This window comes from Lytechinus variegatus, chromosome 11 (genome assembly GCF_018143015.1).
Source record: "Lytechinus variegatus isolate NC3 chromosome 11, Lvar_3.0, whole genome shotgun sequence".
NCBI lineage: Eukaryota > Metazoa > Echinodermata > Echinoidea > Temnopleuroida > Toxopneustidae > Lytechinus > Lytechinus variegatus.
Window position 1 is genome coordinate 3,724,509 of NC_054750.1, and position 26,673 is coordinate 3,751,181.

The window sequence follows — 26,673 nt, forward strand, 5'->3', positions numbered from 1 at the left end:
GTTGACCAGTTTTGCAACCTAAATACATAATTGCATTGGAGATGCAACTGGGTTAAGGCTTGACTTAGGGGAGGGTAAACAATGCCCATAACAGAAGGGCCGTCTGCACCATCCAGAGTTTTCAAATTAGCGCGCTACTTCTGATCCGGCAAATTATCCTGATCTGAAAAATGTCGAGATTGTTTGTAATGCAGACGCAATTATTCCGCTAGTTCGTAGAATTAATCTCGAGATTGCAATCCCAAGTCAACTCGGGTTTATTTGCAAAATAGCGCGCTATTTTACGAATTATCCCGCTAATTCGTAGGTGCAGACGCACTCGGGATTGGACTTGGGTTAATTTATTCATGACGTCAGTCCATAATGCAATTCGCGTTCCATTTCCGCCTTGGTCAAAACATAAACACATCGCGATTGTACCGAACGCATGCGAAAGTCAACTTTATCGCGAATAGCGTTCATCAATTCCCCAATCAGCAACGATGGTGTCCCCCCAGCCTAGCCCCCCAGTGAATGGATTTTGGGAGAGACCAGACCGATGGGGGAGGCGCTCATTATCGACAATGGTCATAGTCAATAACAATACTGACAGCAGTGTCGTCTTATTCCTTCGCAAAATGTGAGCAAATAGCATTTCTTTCCTCCTCTCTCTCTCTCTCCCCCTCTGTCGTTGCCTCCTTCTCCGCCATCATATTAAACGAAGAATACTTCACTCGCTTATAATTATAGCGCGGCTGAGCTGAGAGGATTGTTGCATAACAACGGTCGAATTCGGCGAAAGTGCTAGTGAAAAGAGTACATGTACTTGATTGCATATCGCGGGAAGTTATTCAAAAGCGCGGGCCATTGAAACTCCAAGATCGAAAGTGCGCATGCTCGGAATATCGGGCTTGTTGCCTCGCTCGAGCAAGAATCGCTCTTCTTGCGATGGTGGAGACGGGGTTTCTCGAATCTCGAGATTAATCGCGAAGAGGGCTGATCGGGCTAAAATCTCGAGATTGAGCAAACTCGGGATGGTGCAGCACCGCCTAATGAAAGAGAGAGAGAGAGAGCGAGCAACAGAGAAGAAAGACAAAGAGAGAAACCCCAGTCTCACTATACTTTCTAAAACTAGTTTACTGGAAACCTGTTCAGGAAACCAGTTTGGAAGATTTTTTAATTCAATTAATATTGCTTGGAAAAATACCCGACATTTAATGCTTATTTGTCAGCAATTACACATTTCTTCTTAGAGTCATTTGGCACATATTTTTTTTTTACTTATACATATACAAACACTTAGGTGGTCATTTTATTGGATTGGGTTCAAACTCATTAGATCATTACCGCAACTGCAAGGATAGTAAGGGGTTAGCAATAGCACAGGGTTAAGGAAACGTATTGTAAAAAGCCCATTGAGGCGATGCTGAACCATCCCCAGTTTGCTCAATCTCGAGATTTTAGCCTGATCGGCCCTCTTTGCGATTAATCTCAAAATTCAAGAAACCCCGTCTCCACCATTGCAAGAAGAGCGATTCCTGCTCGAACGAGGCATAGATGCAATATGGTCTGAGGCTGTGAATCATCCTGAGTGTGTCTGCACCTGCGAATTAGCGTGATGATTTGGAAAATAGTTGACTTGGGATTGCAATCTCGAGATTAATCCTACTAACTAGCGCAATAATTGCATCTCCATTACAAATAATCTCGAGATTGGTCAGATCGGGATAATTTGCCGGATCAGAAATAGCGCGCTAATTTGAAAACTCGGCATGGTGCAGACGGCCCTATGGAGACCTTCAGATAAAGAGAGATTAGACCCTATGCAAGTATAAATAGCATTGGAATGCCCTGGATCCTGAGATTGCATCACACTTTGTCCTCACATGCCATGCCTCACTGACGAAAACGTTCCAAAAATGTTTCAAATGTTCCCCTCATTGCTCCTCCAGTTTGTTTCAATCCACTGACCTTGTACATGTACATATCAAAGTCAATGATGATTCATCAGTAACACCGAAGTAATACAAACTCAAATTGAATTGCACTTGTCAAACACTGTAATAATGCTCATTGTATTCAGTTGTGATAGCTTGTATCAATAATCGGAACAATGCTACCAAGTCCTTTATCAGCAGATACCTGTTGTCATTCAAGTGTCAATTTTGAAGATTGACAACGATGTTCAACGATTTGTCTTTGACATATTTCACTGATTTTTTGCAATCATCATCACTGCTGTACTCCATAGAAATACATGCAGGCCTCCAATTCAATTTTTATAAAGCAAAGACAAAATAAAAAAAGAAGAAAAGAGCTGTTCGGGCAACATTCCGGAGGGCCCCCCCCCCAAAAAAAAAGAAATGGAATAGGAATAGGAATGACCACTTGATTTAGTGCAGAGCTGCCAACCTGAATATGATCATTTCAGTATTATAAAAGCTGAAAATCATTATTTTGGTGAGGAGATCAGTATTTTCAAAGAAATGCCAGGGGATAGGATAACACATGAAACTTACAGTTTAGAAATCAGTATTTTGCATGAAACCATCAGTAGGGAAGGCGGGGTAAGTTGTGACAGTTTTTGCTTTTTGCATGTTAGAATTGATATGATTAATAATCTTGTCGAAATAAGTACCTTGCCTTGAAATTTAACTCTTCTGAAATATTTTCCACCTTTATATAACTTTCTATCCCCACACTGAAAGTCATCGTGACCTTTGAAAAAAACGATGTCAAATGGCTCAACTTGCCCCATATATGGGGTAAGTTTGAGCCACCTTGTGGGGTAAGTTGAGCCACAAAAACTTATGTACAAAATGTATGAAGGGAGAACCAGCATGTCAATTTTTTGTTTAAAGCCTTTTCATTTGCTAATTCTCTATAAATACTAACATCCTTTAAAAGGAAAAGAGCAGCCATGTAAATTTACCCCTTTCAGCCAGCATTTCAATCGATTTTTATGGTTTGTTTGTTTTTTAAGATACATTACCATAGGAATTACCATGGCTCAACTTGCCCCATGCTGTTTGGCTCAACTTACCCCAGCCCGAACTCAGTGCGATAATTTTGTATCCACACATTTATTATGCATCCATCATATAAAAGACTATGACAAGAATGAAGATCCATACCTGGACTAATAATGTTGTTATGTCTTTATTATATTTAAAGATGTGTGTGTTTATAAAGCACTTATCTATTTCACACCCTTTTTTACTTTTTTGGATGAAATTCATATTTTTCCCTCTAAAAAACTACTTTTTGTTTCAAAGTTGAAAACAATATGGTGGGGTTAGGGGTTATGCTATGGGTCATCAATACATGACACCACCACAATGTCTGACTCATTCATTATTGGCCTGGGGTTGGTGGCTCAACTTACCCCTATGCTCAACTTACCCCGCCTTCCCCTATTCTTCTAATTTTTCAGTGCTAAGTGCGGAAAATCTGTACTGCTTGGCAGCTCTGTTAGTGTGTTTCATGTTTTCAAAATTGCCAAGATTTTTTTTACTATTAATTTTGCAATGATCATCAAAAGAAATAAAGGTCTTCTTCAACAAAGAGTTGATTTGAATAAAAACAATAAATCCAACAAGCACATAACACTGAAAATTTCATCAAAATCAGATGTAAAATAAAAAATGTTATGACATTTAAAAATTTTGCTTAATTTCACAAAACAGTTATAAGCATATCTCGGTCGGTATGCAAATGGGGAGACTGATGACGTCATCCACCCACTATTTCTTTTGTATTTTATTAAATGAAATATAAAATTTTATAATTTTCCATACTATATGGTTCAGTTAAGTTGGTCCATAATTGTCAAATCTGTAAAAAATGAAATATTGTATAATTCATAAAATAAAGAAAAGAATCAGTGAGTGCGGGACATCATCGACTATCTCATTTGCATGTCATGATTTGTGCATATTACTGTTCTGTGAAAAACAAGCGAAACTTTGAAATGCCATAACATTTTTATTTTACATCCGATTTTGCTGAAATTTTCAGTGTGATGTTACTATGATTATTATCTATCTATTCAAATAAATAGTTTTCTGGGGTGGACTTGACATTTAAGATGGATTCCACTTCATTCTGGAGTCCCCCCAAAGTAGTTGTACATGAACAGGAGTGACCTCTAGGTTTCAAAAAGTGTCTCCAAGATTTTTAAAACTTATCTTTCGCATTGATCATTTATTAAAAATCTTTATTTTCTACGTTAGAAGCTTCCCTCCCCTCCCCCCACCCCCCCCCCAAAAAAGAAAAAGAGCTGTTTGGGCCAAATGTTAAGCTGCGATCCAGTTCATTCTGGAGTTTGCCGAAGTAGTTGTACAGGAGTGACCTCTTGGTTTCCTGTGTTCTAAGAGTAAAATTGGAGGCCTGTGGCTAATCAACATAGCAAATGCCTGTTGGAACTTGGAATGGAAAATCGTGTCTCTGCTTCTCTTAGCCATATCACTTATCTGTTAAACTCCCCATTCTTTTCATCAGATCATGGCCCTTGGTCTATGATCTGATCCAATTGTCTGTTTCTCCATACATAATTCTCCCTTTCTTACACTTTCCCTTGCTTTCTTTCTGTTTCTTTATGTCCTGTTAATAATAAAGCAATATTGACTGGCCTCGGGGCGATACAACATATATCGCCCAAACTAGATTTATATCGCTCGAGTCGTAAACGAGGGTGATATCCATTGACGAGTAGATACCATGCACGACCGTGGGGTCTCGAAAAGCACCCTAAACAAGTATTTTCCATATTCTGAAATTGCACCCATTAACAAGTATTGTCGAGTGAAACCCTACCCTTAACAAGTATTGAAAACAAAACGATACCCTTGGCAAGTATTCCCTGAATTGAACCCCTAAACAAGTACAACGATATTTTGATTTGGTTTTACCTTTACTTACATCTTTGGGCTTAGTATGGCCCCACCTCCCACACCTCGCACAAATCAGACCCTAAACACGTAGTGTTGACTGGGACAAAAAGTACATCCTTTATAAAATATTTTAGTCTTTTTCATACCCTCGCGAATTTGACCCTAAACAGGTAGCTTTCCTAGTGAAATAGATACCCTTTTTCATTATTTTAGGGTTTTTGACACCCTTATTGCGTTACATTTGTAACGTGCCCTATCTTTTCCTATCTTTTCCCTATCTTTTCTGGGGTGGACTTGACATTTAAGATGGATTCCACTTCATTCTGGAGTCCCCCCAAAGTAGTTGTACATGAACAGGAGTGACCTCTAGGTTTCAAAAAGTGTCTCCAAGATTTTAAAAACTTATCTTTCGCATTGATCATTTATTAAAAATATTTATTTTCTACGTTAGAAGCTTCCCTCCCCTCCCCCCCCCAAAAAAAAAGAAAAAGAGCTGTTTGGGCCAAATGTTAAGCTGCGATCCAGTTCATTCTGGAGTTTGCCGAAGTAGTTGTACAGGAGTGACCTCTTGGTTTCCTGTGTTCTAAGAGTAAAATTGGAGGCCTGTGGCTAATCAACATAGCAAATGCCTGTTGGAACTTGGAATGGAAAATCGTGTCTCTGCTTCTCTTAGCCATATCACTTATCTGTTAAACTCCCCATTCTTTTCATCAGATCATGGCCCTTGGTCTATGATCTGATCCAATTGTCTGTTTCTCCATACATAATTCTCCCTTTCTTACACTTTCCCTTGCTTTCTTTCTGTTTCTTTATGTCCTGTTAATAATAAAGCAATATTGACTGGCCTCGGGGCGATACAACATATATCGCCCAAACTAGATTTATATCGCTCGAGTCGTAAACGAGGGTGATATCCATTGACGAGTAGATACCATGCACGACCGTGGGGTCTCGAAAAGCACGCTAAACAAGTATTTTCCATATTCTGAAATTGCACCCATTAACAAGTATTGTCGAGTGAAACCCTACCCTTAACAAGTATTGAAAACAAAACGATACCCTTGGCAAGTATTCCCTGAATTGAACCCCTAAACAAGTACAACGATATTTTGATTTGGTTTTACCTTTACTTACATCTTTGGGCTTAGTATGGCCCCACCTCCCACACCTCGCACAAATCAGACCCTAAACACGTAGTGTTGACTGGGGCAAAAAGTACATCCTTTATAAAATATTTTAGTCTTTTTCATACCCTCGCGAATTTGACCCTAAACAGGTAGCTTTCCTAGTGAAATAGATACCCTTTTTCATTATTTTAGGGTTTTTGACACCCTTATTGCGTTACATTTGTAACGTGCCCTATCTTGAAAAAGACATCCTTTTTATGTGTTTTTTGGGTCGCGCATGGTATCCACTCATCAATGTAAGTGCCCCCCCCTTCCCCCGGGCCGCCTGCCTTATTGCCTGCTACATTTTCACGCATTTTCTCATTTACTTTCCTGAGCGGGCAATAATTGGGTCCATGGATAAACAATTTAAAATTTATTGACCTACCATTTGATCACAGTCATAAGCAAGCAATGATGTATTAAAGTTGCCCTGCTCAGATGTCTGATACGGTTAATAATTATTACTTCAGCAATCAGATTCAATAAGTCATTCCTGCACACAATGAATGCACATCATTCACTCCCTGGGGAGAAATGGCTACCTGGTAGGATTTAAAGTCATTGGAATACTGGACAAGCTCCAATGACTTTAAAATCCTACCGGGTAACCCTTTAGCACATGGGTGGAGTGGCAAAGTGTGGATAAAAACTTGCTAAAGAAAGGCACAAGTAGGCCGCAGTTGGATTTGAACACTGATTACAAGGCAAGAGCCAGGATTGTTCTTCCATTTATGTTGCTTTCATTCTTTTTCTCTGTCTATACATCACTCTCTCCATGATTAGCAACGTGCACCCTTCATACTATCTTTATTTTCCCTCTACTCATCCTAGTGCTCACCTCCTTTCATTCTCATTCTTCCTCTCTCTCGCTCCCTCTCTCTCTTTCACTCACTGGGGAATGATCGGGCAAACATATCATTCACCCCCTTTCATTCAAGTTCAACGTGATGAAGTAATCACGTGTATGATCTTACAACAAAACTAGAACGCTTGGGTCAAGTTCATTCACTCACCCTATCTTCTTGAAAATCATGTTGTAGTATTTGCACATACGATAAAGTTGGTTATCTTAGATTAGCTCATCTGCCATGGACACTAGGCATTTCATCTTCATTAAAGATCTATGTTAACTTGCAATAATGCATGTAAATTAAGAACAAGGAAGGGAAAGCAAGAGAGAGGGGGGGGGAGAGGGGGTGGGGGAAGGTGAATAGGAAACAAGAGAGAGAGAGAGTGAGGGGGGAGGGAGAAAAAGACAGAAAAAGATGTATAGTAGACTAGAGGTAGCAAGATTTTGAATGAAAATAGGAATAGCGGGAAAATAAGAGAAGAATGCATATAAAGGAAAAGGAGAGTGAAGAGAAGGGGATACGAGGGTTGAAATGAGAAGAGCAGTACTGAATGACATCATATCACCTGACCTGATATTTGTTTTCCTCCTTTGCCTCACAGCTGTCAGTTTGGCGACATAAGAACCCTTTTATCCATCCACTCTTTGCATTTATGTTCCCTTTATAGAAATATGGGGTTGTTGAAGTACAAGAAGTCCTACGGTTTCCGGGTAATAATTTCAAACAACTGTGAGTAGTACAGTACTAAATACTACTACATGTATAGCAATAATGTTTTCATGGTAGTAAAAGGCACTCATAGGGAGGGGGGGGGGGGGGTACTCGACCAAAAAAGTGGTAGGTCAGTGCCGTGGGCGAGACAAAAACCGGGGGCCTAGGAGTGGGCTTTAATATTGTAAAAAGGAGGGTCCCCGGAACGGGTTTCGGAACTACATGTACAAATGTTTGTGAAAACGGGGGGATCCTTGGAACGGGTCGCCTGTGTGTGCATCCCTATGGAACGGGCATACGTGAATGCAGCTAGCCCGGATGCACGGCTGCTGGGTGCACTCGCACAGAGGTGATGGTCGAGCAGCGCTCTACGGCCGCTTTTCACCAATATTGCAGTTCATTGTAGCAGATCAATGTGGTCGGGACGGTGTAACGAAAAATATGCGAAGCTTTGGAGCGGATTTTTTTTATCTCGATAAGAAGAAAATGCTATGCTTTGGAGCGGCTTTCTTTGTTCTTTTTCTCAATAAGATATAAAATGCTATACCCTGGAACGGAAATTTAAGTTTAGAAATGAGGGTCCCCTCCCCGCAGCACATACCCACTACGCATTATATACTGAGTGCCCCCCCCCCCTCTCCGGGCACACAAAGCTGAAACAATCAGGACAATCACAATTAATTATAAGTTTGGCAGAGGATTAACTGAATATGTGAATCAATGCAGATCACTTCTGACTAAAATCGGGCCTTTTACAATAAATAACATTACAAGACTTGAATTATTCCCTGTCCCCCTTCCCTTCTCCCCCTACCTCATTCTTTGGAGTGACATGGGGACATTCATGACATTATCCCAAATTGGCCCCCAGTAGGCAGTTCATGATAGGTGTCTAGGGAGTTCAACCCCCCCTCCATCTCACTTTCCCCTTCCTCCTCCCTCCACCCCCCCTTTCCTCTCTCTTCCCTTCTCACTCTACCTCAATCCCTCCCTCCCTTACTCTTTGGAGTGAAATGGGGACATTCATGACATTATCCTATAGTGGCCCCCTGTAGTCAGTTCATGATAGGTGTCTAGGGAGTTAACCTACATTCACCCTATCCTGTCTCTCTTGCCATACCAACAGGTGCATATACTTGTTTACAAATCTCCTAATACCTCTCAAACATTCTTCATTTAATTGGACATTTTCACTTTTTCTCTCTTTCTACGTTCATATCTAGGTTTCAAGGGGGGGGTATTTAAATTATAACATGATATCTATGTGCCGCGCCAACTCGAAAATATAGGGGCCCTAGAACTAAATCTTGGTCTCAAAATGAGGGACTCTGGAGCGGCTCTTGGATCATCGATTGCTAAAAATGCAATGCTCTGTAACATATCACATCAAAAAGGTGGGTCTCTAGAACTCCTTAGAGGCTGTTCTTCACTACGTTCCCAAAACTAGTTTACTGGAAATTAGTTTAGTGGAAACTAGTTTAACGCATAGTGAGAATGGTCGAAGCAGTCTTAGAAGCGTTCTTCTAAACCAGTTTGGAAAAACACCTCGCAATGTAGTTTTCAAGATCGCTTTGCCTCGATAAACTGGTTTTAGCGTAAGTGAGGACACAACCGTTCTTCGGGAAGGGATCTTCGCACATTTTGAGCAACTACTCCACACGACAGGTGTAGAATGACCATGCTGTGGTTTCAAATTTTGCGCAAAACGTGTCACCCCATTGAGAGCGTTTCCATAGCAACAAGAGCGCTTTACGCGAAGTGATTTTGAAAACCACTTTCATGTGATCAAGTGGGAAGGCTAGCAAAGCGACCTTCCAAACTGGTTTCCTGAATTGGCTTCCAGTAAACTAGTTTTAGAAAGCGTAATGACAACGGCATCCTGGATCGCAGGTGTAATAGGTAGCGGCTATGTAAAAAACACATGCTCATCTTGCTAGATTCATATCGGGCCAGCGCAAGCTAGCTGCTGGCGCGAGGAGCTTTGGCAGGTCGACATAATGCAGATCTGCCAACCTGAAAAAGAAATTTCAGTATTTTTAAAGCTGAAAATCAGTATTTTGATGACATCAGTATTTTCAATGAAATACCATAAGACAACACATAAAATGGAATCTTTAGAAATCAGTATTTTGCATGAAACCATCAGTATTCTTCTTATTTTTTAAGTTCTAAATACTGAAAATCTGTACTACTTGGCAGCTCTGATAATGGCTCCACGCTGATTGAGCTACCCGCTCTGACCGGCTGAGTAGATCATGACCGGCGTGCTCTGGAGTGAGATATCACAAATTTGAGGGTCTCCGGAGCAGGAAAAAATGGGAATCTCTATGGCTGCCTGAATCGGTGATGCTCTGGAACGGAAATTTAAGCTGAAAAAGGGGGTCTCAGCCGCACATACCTATCATACATTCATTACTGAGTACCAACCCCGGGGTCTCAAGACCTTTCCATTTCTGCAATTCCTCTCGTTCAATTTCTGTACATTGGACACTCTACCCAAAAATTTTCAGAGAGTGAAGAGTATCTTTATTACACAAGAAATGATATGAGACATCTTCTTTTGATCTTTATTAAACTCTGATGGACCATCAAAAGCTCAGTGTATACATGCTGGTATCATTTTAACCCTTACAGGAGGGGTTAGGGGGAGGGGTTGGGGTAGGGGCTCCAAGGGTTCAAACTCTTCCACTTCATGGGATAAATCCAAATTGTGAAAAGATTTGGCCACAACGTTTCCTGATTTTTTTTCTTTCAAATCTTGTGCAACTCAAAAATATGATTTTCATTTACAGGTCAAATGCAAATTATGTTTCTGGCAAAAATTCATAAATGTATTAATTACACCAATAGCATAACAATGAAAAAAATAAATACCAGTACCAACAACAACAAAATTTATGGGGTCTTTTTCATCCACTGAAATAAAAAATAAAAAATAGTGATTTCAACTATTTCAAGGAGAAATAACTGTGAAAGTGATGTTGCTGTATAGACCTACAACAAATCAAAGAGCAAAGCAAGTGACTTTGTTTATGGTCTTAAATTATATTCCAAGGTTTTACCCCACTGTTCTAATAGCAACAACAACAGTATGCCTGTTAAGATGAAGCATACAATGTAGCACACCTCTGAACTGGTTCAGGTTCAGTGGATCGGTCTAGAAATGTGACTGTGTTGGTGTGAACGGGGTCTAGTCAAGTCCAATATCAGTCAAAAGTCCTAGATAGAGTGGCTAATTGCTCCTGTAGGTCACGTACAAGTGTAGATAGTAGGCGTACTCAGACCTACTCAAAGTTAAAAATACCAGTTGAATGCCTATTCTCTGATCTGGAAATTTGCCCCGACCTACATGCATCCCGATCCGAAAATAGCAGTTGTCTTTGCCAACGTAAAATCAATAATATTCTCTATTAAAAAGAAAATACCTGCTAATTAAGCACTATAGTAGGTACAGTACTTGTCAAAATTACACAAACTTTTGCAGGGATTTTTCAAAAGTCGCATGTATTTTGGCAACGCGAAAGCAAATAACAAGAACTTTCTAAACCAATCGAGTAGTGCAGGCGCTGGCATTGTCAGTGGGTCTGCTGAGAAAGAAGTTTTGAATTGCACACTTTGCTTGCTAATTAGACCATATTGGGCATGCTCCTAAAGGCTTGGTCCTACAGCACTTTATTACAAATGCAGAGAGGATGTAAAACGTTATGTATTTGATGTGTACCTTTGCTTACGTGTTTCATATGCTCTATATCCATTGAGCATCCGTCCACTTGCGATTTCATTGTTTACCTATTTTGTCCATTGTCTGAAGCGGATGAAAACGGATGGAGCTCCCCCCCCCCGAAATTTTGCTTGTCTGCTGTATCAATTATGAATACCTTTTGTCTCTGTCGGCCAGTGGAAAGAGTTGCAATCAAACGCAACTCTAAAAATCATGCGCAACTTGATTTCCAACCAATCAACAGCGTGCATTTGGGACTTGCGATTGATTTTTTTTTACTTGCGTTTAAACGCAACTCTTTCTGCAACAGGCCCCAGGCCTTTAACTGCAACAAGTGGAATGCCTCTGGCCGTCTCACCTGCATCACGCGGTTCAATATAGCAGCAGTGCTGACTTTGAATACTAACTCGCACAAGATGTTCAGTGATACATGGTTACTCTTATGTCCACTTTTTATGAACTAGACCAATAAACTTACAGAGATATGATGGTTATTCAACAAAAAACCCCAACATGGCCAAAGTTCATTGACCTTACATGACCTTTGACCTTGATCATGTGACCTGAAACTCGCACAGGATGTTCAGTGATACTTGATTACTCTTATGTACAAGTTTCATGAATCAGATCCATAAACTTTCAAAGTTTTGATGGTAATTCAACTGATACACCCACTTCGGCCAAAGTTCATTGACCTTTGACCTTGGTCATGTGACCTGAAACGCGCACAGGATGTTCAGTGATATTTGATTACTCATATGTCCAAGTTTAATGAACTAGACTAATAAACTTTCAAAGTTATGATGGTAATTCAACAGATACCCCCGATTTGGCCAAAGTTCATTGACCCTAAATGACCTTTGACCTTAATCATGAGACCTGAAACTTGCACAAAATATTCAGTGATGCTTGATTACTATTATGTTCAAGTTTCATGAATCAGATCCATAAACTTTCAAAGTTATGATGGGAATTCAACAGATATCCCCAATTCGGCCAAAGTTCATTGACCCTAAATGACCTTTGACCTTGGTCATGTGACGTGAAACTCATGCAGGATGTTCAGTGATACTTGATTAACCTTATGTCCAAGTTTCATGAACTAGGTCCATATATTTTCTAAGTTATGATGACATTTCAAAAACTTAACCTCATGTTAAGATTTCAATGTTGATTCCTCCAACATGGTCTAAGTTCATTGACCCTAAATGACCTTTGACCTTGGTCATGTGACATGAAACTTTAATAGGATGTTCAGTAATACTTGATTAACCTTATGGCCAAGTTTCATGAACTAGGTCCATATACTTTCTAAGTTATGATGTCATTTCAAAAACTTAACCTCAGGTTAAGATTTGATGTTGACGCCGCCGCCGCCGCCGTCGGAAAAGCGGCGCCTATAGTCTCACTCTGCTTCGCAGGTGAGACAAAAAATTACCCTGAAAAGGTCTGCTTTGGGTCGGTATGAATGAGGAGAAGTATTGGGTATTTTTTGGAGCCTGAATAAATTCTTAGAATTTAACAGGTATTCTGGTGATTGAGGCAGTGTGAATACTCCTGGTGTGGATACCCCCTCTGTGGGCCAGTGGTTAAGGTCACATACCTGTCTGTGATGTCTGCCATCACATCAGTCAAGTGGCAGACAGGGGCAACAAGTCTATTGTGCACCTGTCATCTTCGTAGTGCTACCAAGACTTTGACATTCAGACCGGCCACAGGGTGGATGACATGTTTATTGGAGTAATGTGTCCTGGTAAGCTCACGCTCTATGGGGCTATGGCACAGGTGAATTGGATTGTTTAATAACTTCATGCATGCACCTTGGATACAACGTGTCGAAGTATAAAAGAAATCAAGGTTCTGTTATAAGTTCTATCATATGAAAATAATTTACAATATTTTACAGAGGCCTATATGTACGTATATTGTGCATCATCAAAGTTGTTCTTCATCTGTAGGCTTACAAATTGATGAACAAGAAGTAATCAAAGAGGCCGTTCTCATTACGCTTTCTAAAACTAGTTTACTGGAAACCGATTCAGGAAACCAGTTTGGAAGATCGCTTATTCACTTTGCTAGCATTCCCACTTGATCACACGAAAGTGGTTTTCAAAATCACTTCACGTAAAGCAATCTTGTTGCTATGGAAACGCTCTCAGTGAGGTGATACGTTTCGGGTGAAATTCGAAACCACAGTGTAAGCATTCTACACCTGTCGTGTGGAGTAGCGGGCTCAAAATGTGCGAAGTTCGCTTTCTGAAGAACAATTGTGTCCTCACTAACCCTAAAACCAGTATAACGAAGCAAAGCGATCTTGAAAACTACATCGCAAGGTGGTTTGCTGAACCGGTTTGGAAGATCGCTTTGACCGTTCTCACTACACATTAAACTAGTTTTAAGATGGTTGTGTGAACGGTGTCATAATTTCAATTTAAACAACAGGTTGTGCAAAAAAAAAATTGGCAGGACTTAATATTTTAATGTTATAGGATCTATAATGGTAGACTCACTCTACCAGCATACCTACATATTCCTATCAGGCCTTCATAATATAATTATTTTCCCTGGCATCGGCTTTTGTGGAAAGGAGATTATGTTTTGCTGACCGAAGAATCAAGAAAACAAAAACAGAAGAAAGTATTAAAGTGGTAAACGAAATAAAGAGATATCAAGGAAGCCAGCAACCGGCTTATCGAGAAAAACACACCACACCTACCCTTGGGACAGGAGAATACGACTTTGCATTGCTAGATGTAAAAACATACATTGTTTGTAATAGAACTTTGCAGATTAGAATTGTGAAATGGGTGAGTGCATTTAATACCGTGAGAGTCTGCACCCTTTCGGATGATTTTAATACTGAAAGGCTCCTCACGATTCGCTGTGAATTTGATAGTGCTAGTGATATCTACTGCTTGGATTAGACTAAGATTAGTGCGAACCTGCAAACCCGGCCCAGACATGAGGTAAACTAATATCTGAAAGGGGTATTACATAACTGTTTACCCAGCATTCCAAGCAAGACATCTTAATGATGCCATCTACATCCCACGTACCCATCGGGCCTATACGTACATACTTTTAATGATATGACATTATCACAAGCAATCTTCAGGCAGCGTGCAAATGTAACCCAAGTTCACAGATAACTGGGTCACATTCTCTGCAATGTGAACATTACGGACTGAAGGTGACATTTAGATAGAAATGTGCATGTATATTTACTTGACCCACTTTACCGTAAAGGCTTATTCACGCACATTAGTGCTGCCGATAAAAAGAATTATTCCTTTTATTTACTATTTGACAAAAGAAACCTCTTGCAAGTAACTACAACTCAGGCAAAAAATCATTGATTGATTCATTGATTGATTCATTCATTCATTGATTCATTCATTCATTAATTATTTTTTATTAATTATTCATTCATTTAGTTATTTTTATTATTATTATTTTTTTTTTTGGGGGGGGGGTGCTTTTCACAACCTATTTGCCTAAATCTGCAACAATGGAGAAGATTTAACATAGCGAAGGTGGATTTTCAAGGGCTTACGGGTATTTATTTTCGAGGGCTATTTTGAGCATTTCAGGGGCGAAATCACTGCGAGCCCTGTGATATACTAGATTACTAGCATTAAGGCAACTTTAATAAGGTATTGGTACACAACATCGTCCATGTACTTCAGATATCCTATCATCAAGATGGCAAGACCTATTTGTCTTTTGTATGACAGAATATTGAACTATTTGTTATCAATTAATTAATATGGGTACTGTAATTCCTCCAATTTCAATTAATGGCCTGCACACCTGGTCATAAATTAATCAATCGGTTCATTCGTTCATTCATCCACTGATTCACCTGTTCACTAATTGTTTATATATCAATATATAATAATACCATGGTCACATTTTCTCTACGGCGGCCGTACGGAGAGTCGAAAACAGCCGTTTCAACACCTTTCGTACCAACTACATATACATGTAGGTGGTTTGAATTGTAATTAATACAAGTGGAATGCCTCTGGCCGTCTCACCTGCATCACGCGGTTCAATATAGCAGCAGTGCTGACTTTGAATACTACTCTAACTCGCACAAGATGTTCAGTGATACATGGTTACACTTATGTCCACTTCTTATGAACTAGACCAATAAACTTACAGAGATATGGTTATTCAACAAAAGACCCCAACATGGCCAAAGTTCATTGACCTTACATGACCTTTGACCTTGATCATGTGACCTGAAACTCGAACAGGATGTTCAGTGATACTTGATTACTCTTATGTACAAGTTTCATGAATCAGATCCATAAACTTTCAAAGTTATGATGGTAATTCAACAGATACACCCAATTCGGCCAAAGTTCATTGACCTTTGACCTTGGTCATGTGACCTGAAACGTGCACAGGATGTTCAGTGATACTTGATTACTCTAATGTCCAAGTTTAATGAACTACACCAATAAACTTTCAAAGTTATGATGGTAATTCAACAGATACCCCCGATTCGGCCAAAGTTCATTGACCCTAAATGACCTTTGACCTTAATCATGAGACCTGAAACTTGCACAAAATTTTCAGTGATGCTTGATTACTATTATGTCCAAGTTTCATGAATCAGATCCATAAACTTTCAAAGTTATGATGGGAATTCAACAGATATCCCCAATTCGGCCAAAGTTCATTGACCCTAAATGACCTTTGACCTTGGTCATGTGATGTGAAACTCATGCAGGATGTTCAGTGATACTTGATTAACTTTATGTCCAAGTTTCATGAACTAGGTCCATATATTTTCTAAGTTATGATGACATTTCAAAAACTTAACCACAGGTTAAGATTTCGATGTTGATTCCTCCAACATGGTCTAAGTTCATTGACCCTAAATGACCTTTGACCTTGGTCATGTGACATGAAACTCTAATAAGATGTTCAGTAATACTTGATTAAACTTATGGCCAAGTTTCATGAACTAGGTCCATATACTTTCTAAGTTATGATGTCATTTCAAAAACTTAACCTCAGGTTAAGATTTGATGTTGACGCCGCCGCCATCGGAAAAGCGGCGCCTATAGTCTCACTTTGCTTCGCAGGTGAGACAAAAACGGCTGTTGTCGACCCGCCGTAGATCAAATGTGACCAAGGTATTAGGCATTAAATAAATAATGTATCATTAATTTATTCATGCATTTATCAATAAATTTCTTATTTATAAAAGCTATCTATTTCCTTACAAAATATATGATTCTGATGTATCCATCAATTCTTCCATCCATTCACATATTTATTAATTTAGCATTCATTCATGTGTACACATGTAGAATTATATTTTCATTCACAGACACATTCATTCATTTATTCATTATGTAATTTAATTATGTCATAAATTCATTATTAATTAATATTATTTATCAAATATATCATTGTGTCCACATCCCTCCATTCATCCGTCCATCCATCCATCAACCAAACATTCAATCTATCATTCAATCTATCGTCCGATCACTTGTTCATTCATTTATTCCTCATCCATCCATCTGTTCGTTCATTCATTACCTATCCATCCGTCCATTTCATCTATTCATTCAATCAATTTTTCATTCTTTTATCTATTAATTTACAACTGTACCCATCTTCTTTTTTTCATCATTTTTCTACTACTATTATCTCTAATGCCTAATTATCACACTAAATTTTCAGAACCATGATCTAGCAGCTTTATCCGGTTTTGAATCTGTCCCACTTTAATCCACCTGAAGCACTCTACCATATAAATCCATCAAGCCATTCATCCATCATCTGGTCAATTACCCTGACATATCAACATACCACAGGGATACCTGTCTCTGTCTTGGAGGCAACAGACGAAAGGCCAAAGGTCATCGTCCTTGCACCAGACTGCTTCCATCGCCACAGGAGGCTGCGTCTTCCGAAGAAATCTCTTCCAAACCAAAGCTGCGAAGTCTTCTCCTATACAGAGACATGATTATTAAAGGTAAATTACTACTTTTTGTTAATTCAATGCAGGGGGTAGAAAAGCACACAAGGGCTAGGGTTTATTTTGCCCCTGAACTGTTCAAGAGAGACCGGAGGGGGGGGGGGTGTTTCAAAAAGATTTAAGTATGACTTTTTTTTTGATAGAGTCACGCTTAAATGCCTATTTGCATGCGGTATAAAAGGCATGACAGCATTGGTCAGATCATGCCAAGAGGACGCACACTACTGCGTATGGATCAATAAGATGCGTTGCATATCATGTAGGCCCTACACATCAGCATTTTAGTGCGACTCTAAGTCATACTTAACTCTTTGTGAATCACCCCCTGGAAACTAAAAAGGAGCCCTGATAAAGCCCCATTTAATACTATGTAGAAGTTTATCCAATGTTGTAGAATTGGGCAGTAAATTGTGAAAAGTAGCCCCCGACAAAAAAAATTGCCTGATTCAATGAAATGATTACATATATATCAATTCAATTTAATTTGATCAAAAGATTAAAGGATTGTAGTACAAGTGTATTTATAAATAATAATCTGAATGATAGGTGCATATCAAAATATGTTGGTTTGTCGAGGATGAGTGGGAGGTGGACAAAATGTATCATGGTGAAGGGAGGTCTCTGCCTACATATAATTATGGCAATTACAAATAAATAAATATTGCCAATTTGATTTTTGAATGACTGAAGGATCATTAAATAATTGAGTGCATACTTAAGTTAAATTTCTTCCTACATATGAATAAGGCAGAGAGATGAATGATAATTTAAGACAAATTAGTACCAGTACTGCTGAATTTATTTTCTTTACAGTTATTTTATAAAAGAATCAATTCAAATGAATTCTATATTAAAGGTAAAAGACAGTAGTTGCAGCAAACAATTATTTCATGAGAAAAGTCTTTTACATTATAAAGGTTAATTGTCAAAATATCATACATCTACATGTAGATCTAGTTTAGTAAAATCTCTGTAAAATCATGAATTCTTAGCTTAAAATCAATAATTCTGATGATCACTAACACATAAAAGCATATGTGGGAAGGAACAGTGTATTAATATTGCTTCGAAAAATACCCAACATTTGATGAAATTCTGTGTTCATTTTGCTCATTTCTCAGCAATAACACACTTTCTTCCAGAGCTATTTCGCACATATTTTTTACTTACACATGTCTACAAACACATTGATGGTAATTTTATAATTGGAATCTGTTTGAACTCATGTTGAGATCGTTTTTGTGTGTGTTAGGGGGTGTGTGTGCATATGTTGGTGTGTGAACTTATGTTCTGTTGTTATTGCATTTGTTCTTAATGTAAGTTATTTCTTGTTTTTTATAATTTTTTGGGATACCATGTACAAGCATTTTGCTTTTCGGTGTCCCAAACCATAATTCAATTTTATCATCTATTGTACATTGCTATTTTGATATGTGTTTTATGGTTGAAAAAATAAATACAAATAAATACAATACCACAACTGGTATTTATCTTTAACAAAACTCCAAAGTTCATAGACATGCCCCTCAGAATTCTTCAAAGAAAAGTTTCCCCATTCTCGACAAATTACAAAATGATTGAATATTTGAATATGAATAAAACTTGTACAAAATGGGTTACATCATAAAATTATTAAATCAAACAAAAACTACAGCAAACTTAAAAAAAAACATTTTACTACATAAGCTAATATTACAGTAAGAAAACACATCTAAGATGAGTAAGTGAAGCAAAATAAGTTCAAAACACTGTAATGGATAAAAAAAGTAAAAAACAAAGAATAAAAAGTTATACATTGATTCTAATAAAAAATAAATAAAATAAATAATTTTATCATCATCATCATCATCATCATTATCATTATCATCATCATCATCATCATCATCATTATCATCATTATCATCATCATTTTTATCATTAACATCATCATCATCATTGTCACTGAGTTAAATGCTTGTTCACAGTCATAATTTACTCTTTGTTCTTTGTTTTACATTAATATAATAAAAAAAAATATCTAGGTTAAATCAATTTTTTTTTTAATTTGCATATATTTTATTGGACAAAGACAACAATCCAAAAGAACAAAACAAGGAACAAAGTCACTGTTTAACAGAGCTTTCATACTTTTTTTGTAAAGGTGAAATACAAGTATATAGCGAGGAAACAAGATCATGTACCTTCCAATAAATAAAGCTCCATGGACCTCTAATGGCTCCCATCACATTAAGGATATCTTGTGCATTCCTTGCATGGCACAGGAGATCAGAGAGGACTGAGGTGTCATTCCGCAATTGAACCTACATACAAGGAATACATGTATATTTTCATTTTCATTCATCTTTAAATTCAACCAATTAATCAATTTCATATAATACAAAGAATTTATACAAAATTTAAAAAAACAAAGACATGCAAAATAGTGGATCGTGTATCAAAAAAGCAATTTATAATAAAAGACCGAAGAAAGCAAAACTAAGAAAAAAAATAGATGTGAAACATGTATCGATCAAATAAAAATATATTTTATTAATCATACCTGAAGACCATCAAAGACCTCTCCATTCCATAGCAAGATATTCCCCTGCTCATCTTCAACGGGTTGAGGGGTTGGGTCACCGCGGAGATGAAGCACCTGCCCGAAGAATGAACCATACACTGAGTTGCGTTCAGAGCTTGCACATCGCTTCCTCTGTTTATTATCCGTCGTATCAGAACCTTTCTTAAAATCTATTGTTTCTGTAGAGCCCTTGCTCTCACCTGTATTGTGAATATCCGCATCATTTTCAATATTTGTCTGTATAGCTAAAGAGTCATTTTCTATTTTAAGTTCTCCAGAAGTAGCATTCTTCTTTGATATACTTGGATCCAAAGAGTACTCTTGGCATTCCTTGGAAGTGTCACTTCTCTCAACATCCACACCCTCACTGAGATAGTGTTCTACATGTATTGGTGACTTCCTGCATCTTGTTTTGTGAACAGGATGAAGACAAACCACTCTATTTTCAACTGCTCCCGTCAAATCAGGACCCCTTTTCTTTAAATTGGACAGCAGCTGTTAGAACAAAACAAGAGGTTTGTCGTGAGATAACAGTGGTGTCTGTAAAGGCACAAACCACCCTTTAAAATTATTCACCATATCAATCCCCTTCACAATAAATTAGAAAAAAAAAATTGCAAGTAAATCACAAAATCTTATGCCAAAATATATAAATCACTAGGCAAATTCACTGAACAATTTACAAAAATATGAATCAATAACAGAATGAATAAATAAATGAACATGAGGAGATAACTAACTTAATACATCAAACTAATATTGAAATTTATAAAAACAAATGAAGTGTCTCAGTCAGTCTCTGCATCACACAATTCAATATACATGTAGCAGCAGTGTTGACTTTGAAAATTACTATAACATAATCATTCACATAAACACAATTCATATAATGATACAGTACTATGTTCAATGACAATAAATTGACAGTTGACCTTGATCATGCGACCTAAGACTTGTCAGTGATACTTGATTTATACCCCTATAACCACATTTTATAAACTATATAAACTTTGAAAGTTATGACAGCAATCTAATAAAATTACCTTCAAAATAGCCAAAGTTTCATTGACCTTAAATGACTTTGACTAAGTTGGTCATGTGCCCTGAAACTCACATGAGATATTCAGTGATACTTTCAACTTTCAAAGTAATGATGGTAATTCAACAAATACCCCTAACTTGGTCAAAGTTCATTGACCCTAAATGACCTTTGACCTTGGTCATGTGTCTAGAAACTCAGGCAGGATATTCAGTAATACTTGATTACCCTTATGGCCAAGTTTAATGAACTAATAAAGTCTAAATACTTCCAAAGTTATGACGAAATTTCAAAAACTTAACCTTAAGGTATGGTCACACCGCCCGAGCGTTGTTGGAGCAGTTGTAGAGCGGAGAGAAAAAAATCATCACCGCTCGCTACCGTTCACCATTTTCGATTTCGATTGTTTTTTTATTTTTTATTGACGTTTTTGATTTTTTCCCCAATTTTGTGAGCGAAATTCGGCCCTCTTTCCCTACCGCTCCAACAACGCTCGGGCGGTGTGACCATGCCTTTAAGTTAAGATTTTGATGTTGATTCCCCCAACATGGTCTAAGTTCATTGACCCTAAATAACCCTTGACCTTGGTCATGTGACGTGAAACTCAGGCAGGATGTTTAGTAATAATTTATTAACCTTATGTCTAAGTTTCATGAATTAGGTCCATATACTTTCTACATGTAAGTTATGCTGTCATTTCAAAAACTTAACCTTCGGTAACGAATTGATGTTGACGCCACCGCCGCCATTGGAAAAGCGGCGCCTACATATATAGTCTCACTCTGCTATGCAGGTTAGACAAAAGTCGCACGATCCAAGATCCATAATAACAAAGGCTTGTCATTCGGTAAAAGGTGAATTGTATTGTTTACAAACTCGTGTACTGATGCATGTTAATTACATAGAAAAATCAATTTGACAAAGCATTCATGTCAAGATCTTAAATATCTAAATATAAAATTGCAGAGAAGTTGAACTAGGGGAAAAAATACCAAGAGGCTTGGGGCATTTTCACCCCCGAAATACTAAAAATGAGCCCTGGAAAATCCCCATTCATTGCAATGTTAAACTCTATTGAATGTTGCAGATTAAGCCAGATGAATGAGATAGTAGCCCCTTAAACAAAAACGTTTTTTATTGCCTGGTTGGAACATAATACATTCCAAAATTTAATTTCCTCTATAATTTGCATATTGTAAATTTTATCTATTTTTATATAACATGATTCAAGGAACATATTTCAGTGTTCAACTACTAGATGTTACCTTAGAGTGAAGGAATGCACTAGGACATGAAGAAGTTGATAGCACGCAACAAATGCCACACATATTTCTCCCTCATTCACAAAGAATCATTCGAAGATCTGGGAATTAAAAATAAGAAATATTGAACCAAGTCAGAACCTAAAGTTTGTGTTTTTACTCAAAATCTGACCAGCGAAACATAACTTAGGAAACAAAGAAGCATCTCCCATATCTTTAGAAGTTATTGAACATCAACAAACCACTTCATAGAGTCCTATTTAGACATGGTGTGATAAAGCTCAGCAATATGTTTTTCTTCCTGTAAAGTACAGACTGCCGTTGGCATACTTTGTACTAGTTGAGCTTGTTAAGTGCCAAGATGAATAGTGCCAGTAAAAGCTCTACACAACTATGTGAGACCAGATGCACTTATTCAATGAACAAGGTTATGATATAACCTTGTTCTCAGTTATATCTCCATGTGTGGCAAAATAAGGGTGGCAATGATTGGCTTATTTTCTCTTTTTCTATAGGACAAATGCTTGATTTTTTTACACTGACAGTTTTCATTACAGCTATTCATCTTATAACTTGGATCTTATGTAAATTTAATTCTTTGATTTATTTTTTCTTAATCAAAAATAGAGATTGAAAAACTGAAAATTTTCTTGCCATATTACTTTCCACCAATAGAGGGCGTACACAAAAATATGCCCAAAATTCAAGTTTTTGAGCGCTCTGGTGAATACAAAAATTATTCCCGAGTTACTGATGAAAAATAAATTGCAACTGTATGGAAATTAGTAATTTCGGTCACAAAAGTGATATTTTAATGATTTTTCAAAGTGTGTGCTATGTACAGCATTGGCATACCATAGTCCTACCTGTAGATTCCCCACAGGCAGTAACCCGAAGGGGCTTACCGTGTATTTTACCATACTCACGGGACTAGCGTGATTGATGGTCTAAATATTTCTCCAAATGAATTGTGAAAACAGAAATTATGCACTTACCATGATTATATGGATGAAGGTCTAACGAGTGGCAGTTGTCCTGACATCTGGGCGCAGACTGGAACCTCAAAAAAACGAAAAGTTCTCTCCTTCTTCCCGTCTCAATCGGCAATTTTTGTTATGAATTGAGGTTCCAGTCTGTGCCCAGATGTCAGGAAAACCGCCACTCGTTAGACCTTCATGCATATAATCGTGGTAAGTGCATAATATCTGTTTTCACAATTCATTTGGAGAAATATTTAGACCATAAATCATGTTTGTCCTGTGAGTATGGTCAAATACACGGTAATCCACGGAGCTCCCTGGGTTACACAGGCAGGATGGTTGCAGTGAACAAGTGGCCAGATGAGGCTTTATGGATGAGGCCTCCTTTGCAGGTCAAACCGATCGCAATCGCATGCGATGTTTTGAAATCGGCCATGAATGATACGTGTGAGGAATAAGATACTGGCCCAAAATCACCAATTTTAAGGCCTGGTCACCCCGCCCGAGTGTTGTGGGAGCGGAGAGAAAAAATCATTACCACTCGCTACCATTCACCATTTTCGATTGTTATTTTTTTGTCTTCGATTTTTTCCCCAATTTTGTGAACGAAATTCGACCCTCTCTCCCTACCGCTCCATATATTATATTACATAGAATATATAGAGCAACTGCTCGTGTGTAGCGGTAAGTTATTCACCTGATCTGCATAATTCATGCGGCGCACGGCGCAATGTTCAATAATTATTGCTGTGAATACAATGAATTCATCAAAAACATAAGCATGCCAACTTGACGCGCAAAATCAGAAAAAAAAAAATTTTCTGCCCTGATAATTTGATAACCCAAACCTAACGCAATTTCTAAGTATTTTTATCATAAACAGGATAACTATAGACAATGATTGAAATCAACTTTATATTCTTTTGCGAAAATGAATATGAAGGACAGCTTTTTGATAAAGAACACAGTTTTAGAGCGTGATTTATACCTACAACCGCTAACATAGGCGGATCCAGGGGGGCCCGGGCCCCCCTATTGGCGGAGCAAAAAAAAAAAAAAAAGAAAGGAAAAAAAAAAAAGGAAGGGAAAAGAGAGGAGAAAAGAAAGGCAAACGTAAGAGGAACATGATTAAATAAAATAACATTAGGGGAAGACTTTGAAAATAATTTTTTTTAATCTATTTGTTAGGATACAAAATTTTCGCTCGCGCTTCGCGCCTTATTGTCTTTTAGGGTATTTGCATATCTTGCTCAATATGGAGCTTGAAATATCAAACTTTGAAATCAATATACAAAACATATTTCAGCTGGGAAATTGAACTTTCATTATTTTGTTTCATTTACAAATTGATTTTAAAAAGTGCTCTGTAAAAATGTCTGTGTTATGGTCTGAACATTATCATTTTCTGCTTGCGCTGCGCGCTCGCAAAATTTGAATTTTCAGGTACCTATTATTTTCCTGTATTCCATAAAGTTCTCAAAAAGTTCCCTATTCAGGTCAGATTGTTAAAACGTATCAGCTAGCGCCGCACGCTAGCATTTTGATTAGTCGGTTATGTATATCCCAATATTAATTCTAAATCAAACTACTTTGATGACAGTTTATCAAAAATTCGGCTCGCGATTTCTGCTCGCATTGATAGATATAATGCCTCTTATGCATAATTACAAAGTGCTTTAAATGTCCAGTTTTCAGGCCATAATATTAACACATTTCGCGCTCTCATGCTTAGGAAGAGAAATAGGAAGATGGTCATCATTTTCATATGATGACATAATGCCCTCATGGAATGTCCCGGTCCTATGTAAAAACTCAAAGTAATAATAATAAAATACATCAGCTCTTTTTTAACTGTGATCCATCACAATTCACAATTTTCCCACAAAGTGTTTGCATTACAGAGCTTAAATTCACCCTTTGTTAGAAAGGGAATATCATATATTTTTAGCTCGCGCTTTGCGCTCTCTTTATTGACTTTCATAAGTTACTCAGAATACCCAAATTCTAGGTCGAAATCTAAAACACACGTTAATTCAGATACGCAGATTGTTCTCTATTTAAATCATTATCCAGTTTCAGATCACAATATCAAAAAGTGTCTGCTCGCGGATAAATAACTTATCCTTTTCATGATAAAACATGAATAGTGTCCAGAATTTTTCCGCTCGCGCGAATCGCATCAATAAAATACTTAGAGTCCTTCCAAGATTACAAAAAGTGCTTAGCATTTCATTATTCAGGTAAAAAAGGTCAAAATTTTTCAGCTCGCGCTTCGCGCTCGCAATATTTGAATGTTGAAATATGTAAAGTCTTCATGGCTAAATGCAAGCAGTCCATAACAGGTACAATTTTGAGCAGTTCAAAACGTATACACAAAATTTCTGCTCGCGCTCTGCGCTCGCATTATTAATGTAAGGAAGATCCCCACTTACTCATCCTTTTCATGATTTACAATACTAATTGAATAGAGTGTTCAGCAGGTCTAAATCTCGAAATTTTTTGCTTACGCTTCGTGCTCGCATGTTTAATTATATACCTATTCAGTTAAGTTACAAAACGTCTAAGAATTTCCATTCCTTAGGTAAAAATGTCAAAAAATTTCGGCTCGCGCTTCGCGCTCGCATTATTTGATTTTTCAAAATGTGTAACATCTTCATGGCTAACTGCAAGCAAGTATCTAACAGTACTTTTTCCATCACTTCATTTCTGCTCACTCTTTACGTTCGTAGTAATTATTAACTTGCATACACATCTTTTTTTCAGGAAAACAAACATTTCCCAGAATGTTCAAAATTTTAGGAAAAAGTACATAAGATTTCCAAAAAAATTTAGCTCTCGCTTTGCGCTCGCATTATACAAATAAGGGTTATGGTATTATACATTTATGTTTCATAAGAATAAATCTAAAAAGTGACCATTTAGGACTACCCCTTCAAAGAAACAAAAAAACTCCCGGGAAAAATCATATTCGAGCGGCCGATCGGGGAAAATATGGCTGAACAAATTTCCCGGCCCCCCCTATTGGCGAAGGCTGGATCCGCCCCTGGCTAAATCCTGTCACTGTCGGTATACATGAAGCAGTGATTCCATCAGCTTACGGTAATAATTTTTGCAACACGGGCGCCAGTCCGAGAAATAGACAGGCATTTGCCCAAACGGACAACATCTCAACCTCTGCTCATTTCTTTTTGCACAGGCACATAAAATCTTGACGTAACCCATCACCTTTTTCCCTATTTTCTCCTCCCTTTTATTTTCCATTAATTTTTCTTTCGTTCACTTTTTTTCTGTCTTTTCCAATAATTTTTTTACCCATCACATTTTTCCCTATTTTCTCTTTCCTTTTCTTTTCCATTAATTTTTCTTCCGTTCACTTTTTCTCTGTCCCCTTTTCCCTTCTATTTTTTTTTCTCGTCTCACCGCTTTTCCTCATCCCCAGCCCTCGACGCCCATGCAGATTCGCAAACAATATCAAGAGTATGTCTACTTGCAAGGGCGGAAATCTCTC

At 37.8% G+C, this 26,673-nt stretch overlaps 1 protein-coding gene across 1 annotated transcript in view; it reads right to left on the reverse strand.

Moving 5' to 3' along the window:
* LOC121423641 (asparagine synthetase domain-containing protein 1-like) overlaps positions 1–26,673 on the reverse strand; it is a 54,538-nt gene that overhangs the window by 24,499 nt on the left and 3,366 nt on the right. Inside the window, exons 2-5 of the mRNA XM_041619051.1 lie at positions 22,189–22,286; positions 19,864–20,379; positions 19,505–19,624; positions 17,156–17,296 (exon numbers count right to left, since the gene is read on the reverse strand). Of these exons, the coding sequence (XP_041474985.1) occupies positions 17,156–17,296; positions 19,505–19,624; positions 19,864–20,379; positions 22,189–22,251 (840 nt within the window). The 5' untranslated portion in view covers positions 22,252–22,286. The remainder of the gene's footprint in view (positions 1–17,155; positions 17,297–19,504; positions 19,625–19,863; positions 20,380–22,188; positions 22,287–26,673) is intronic.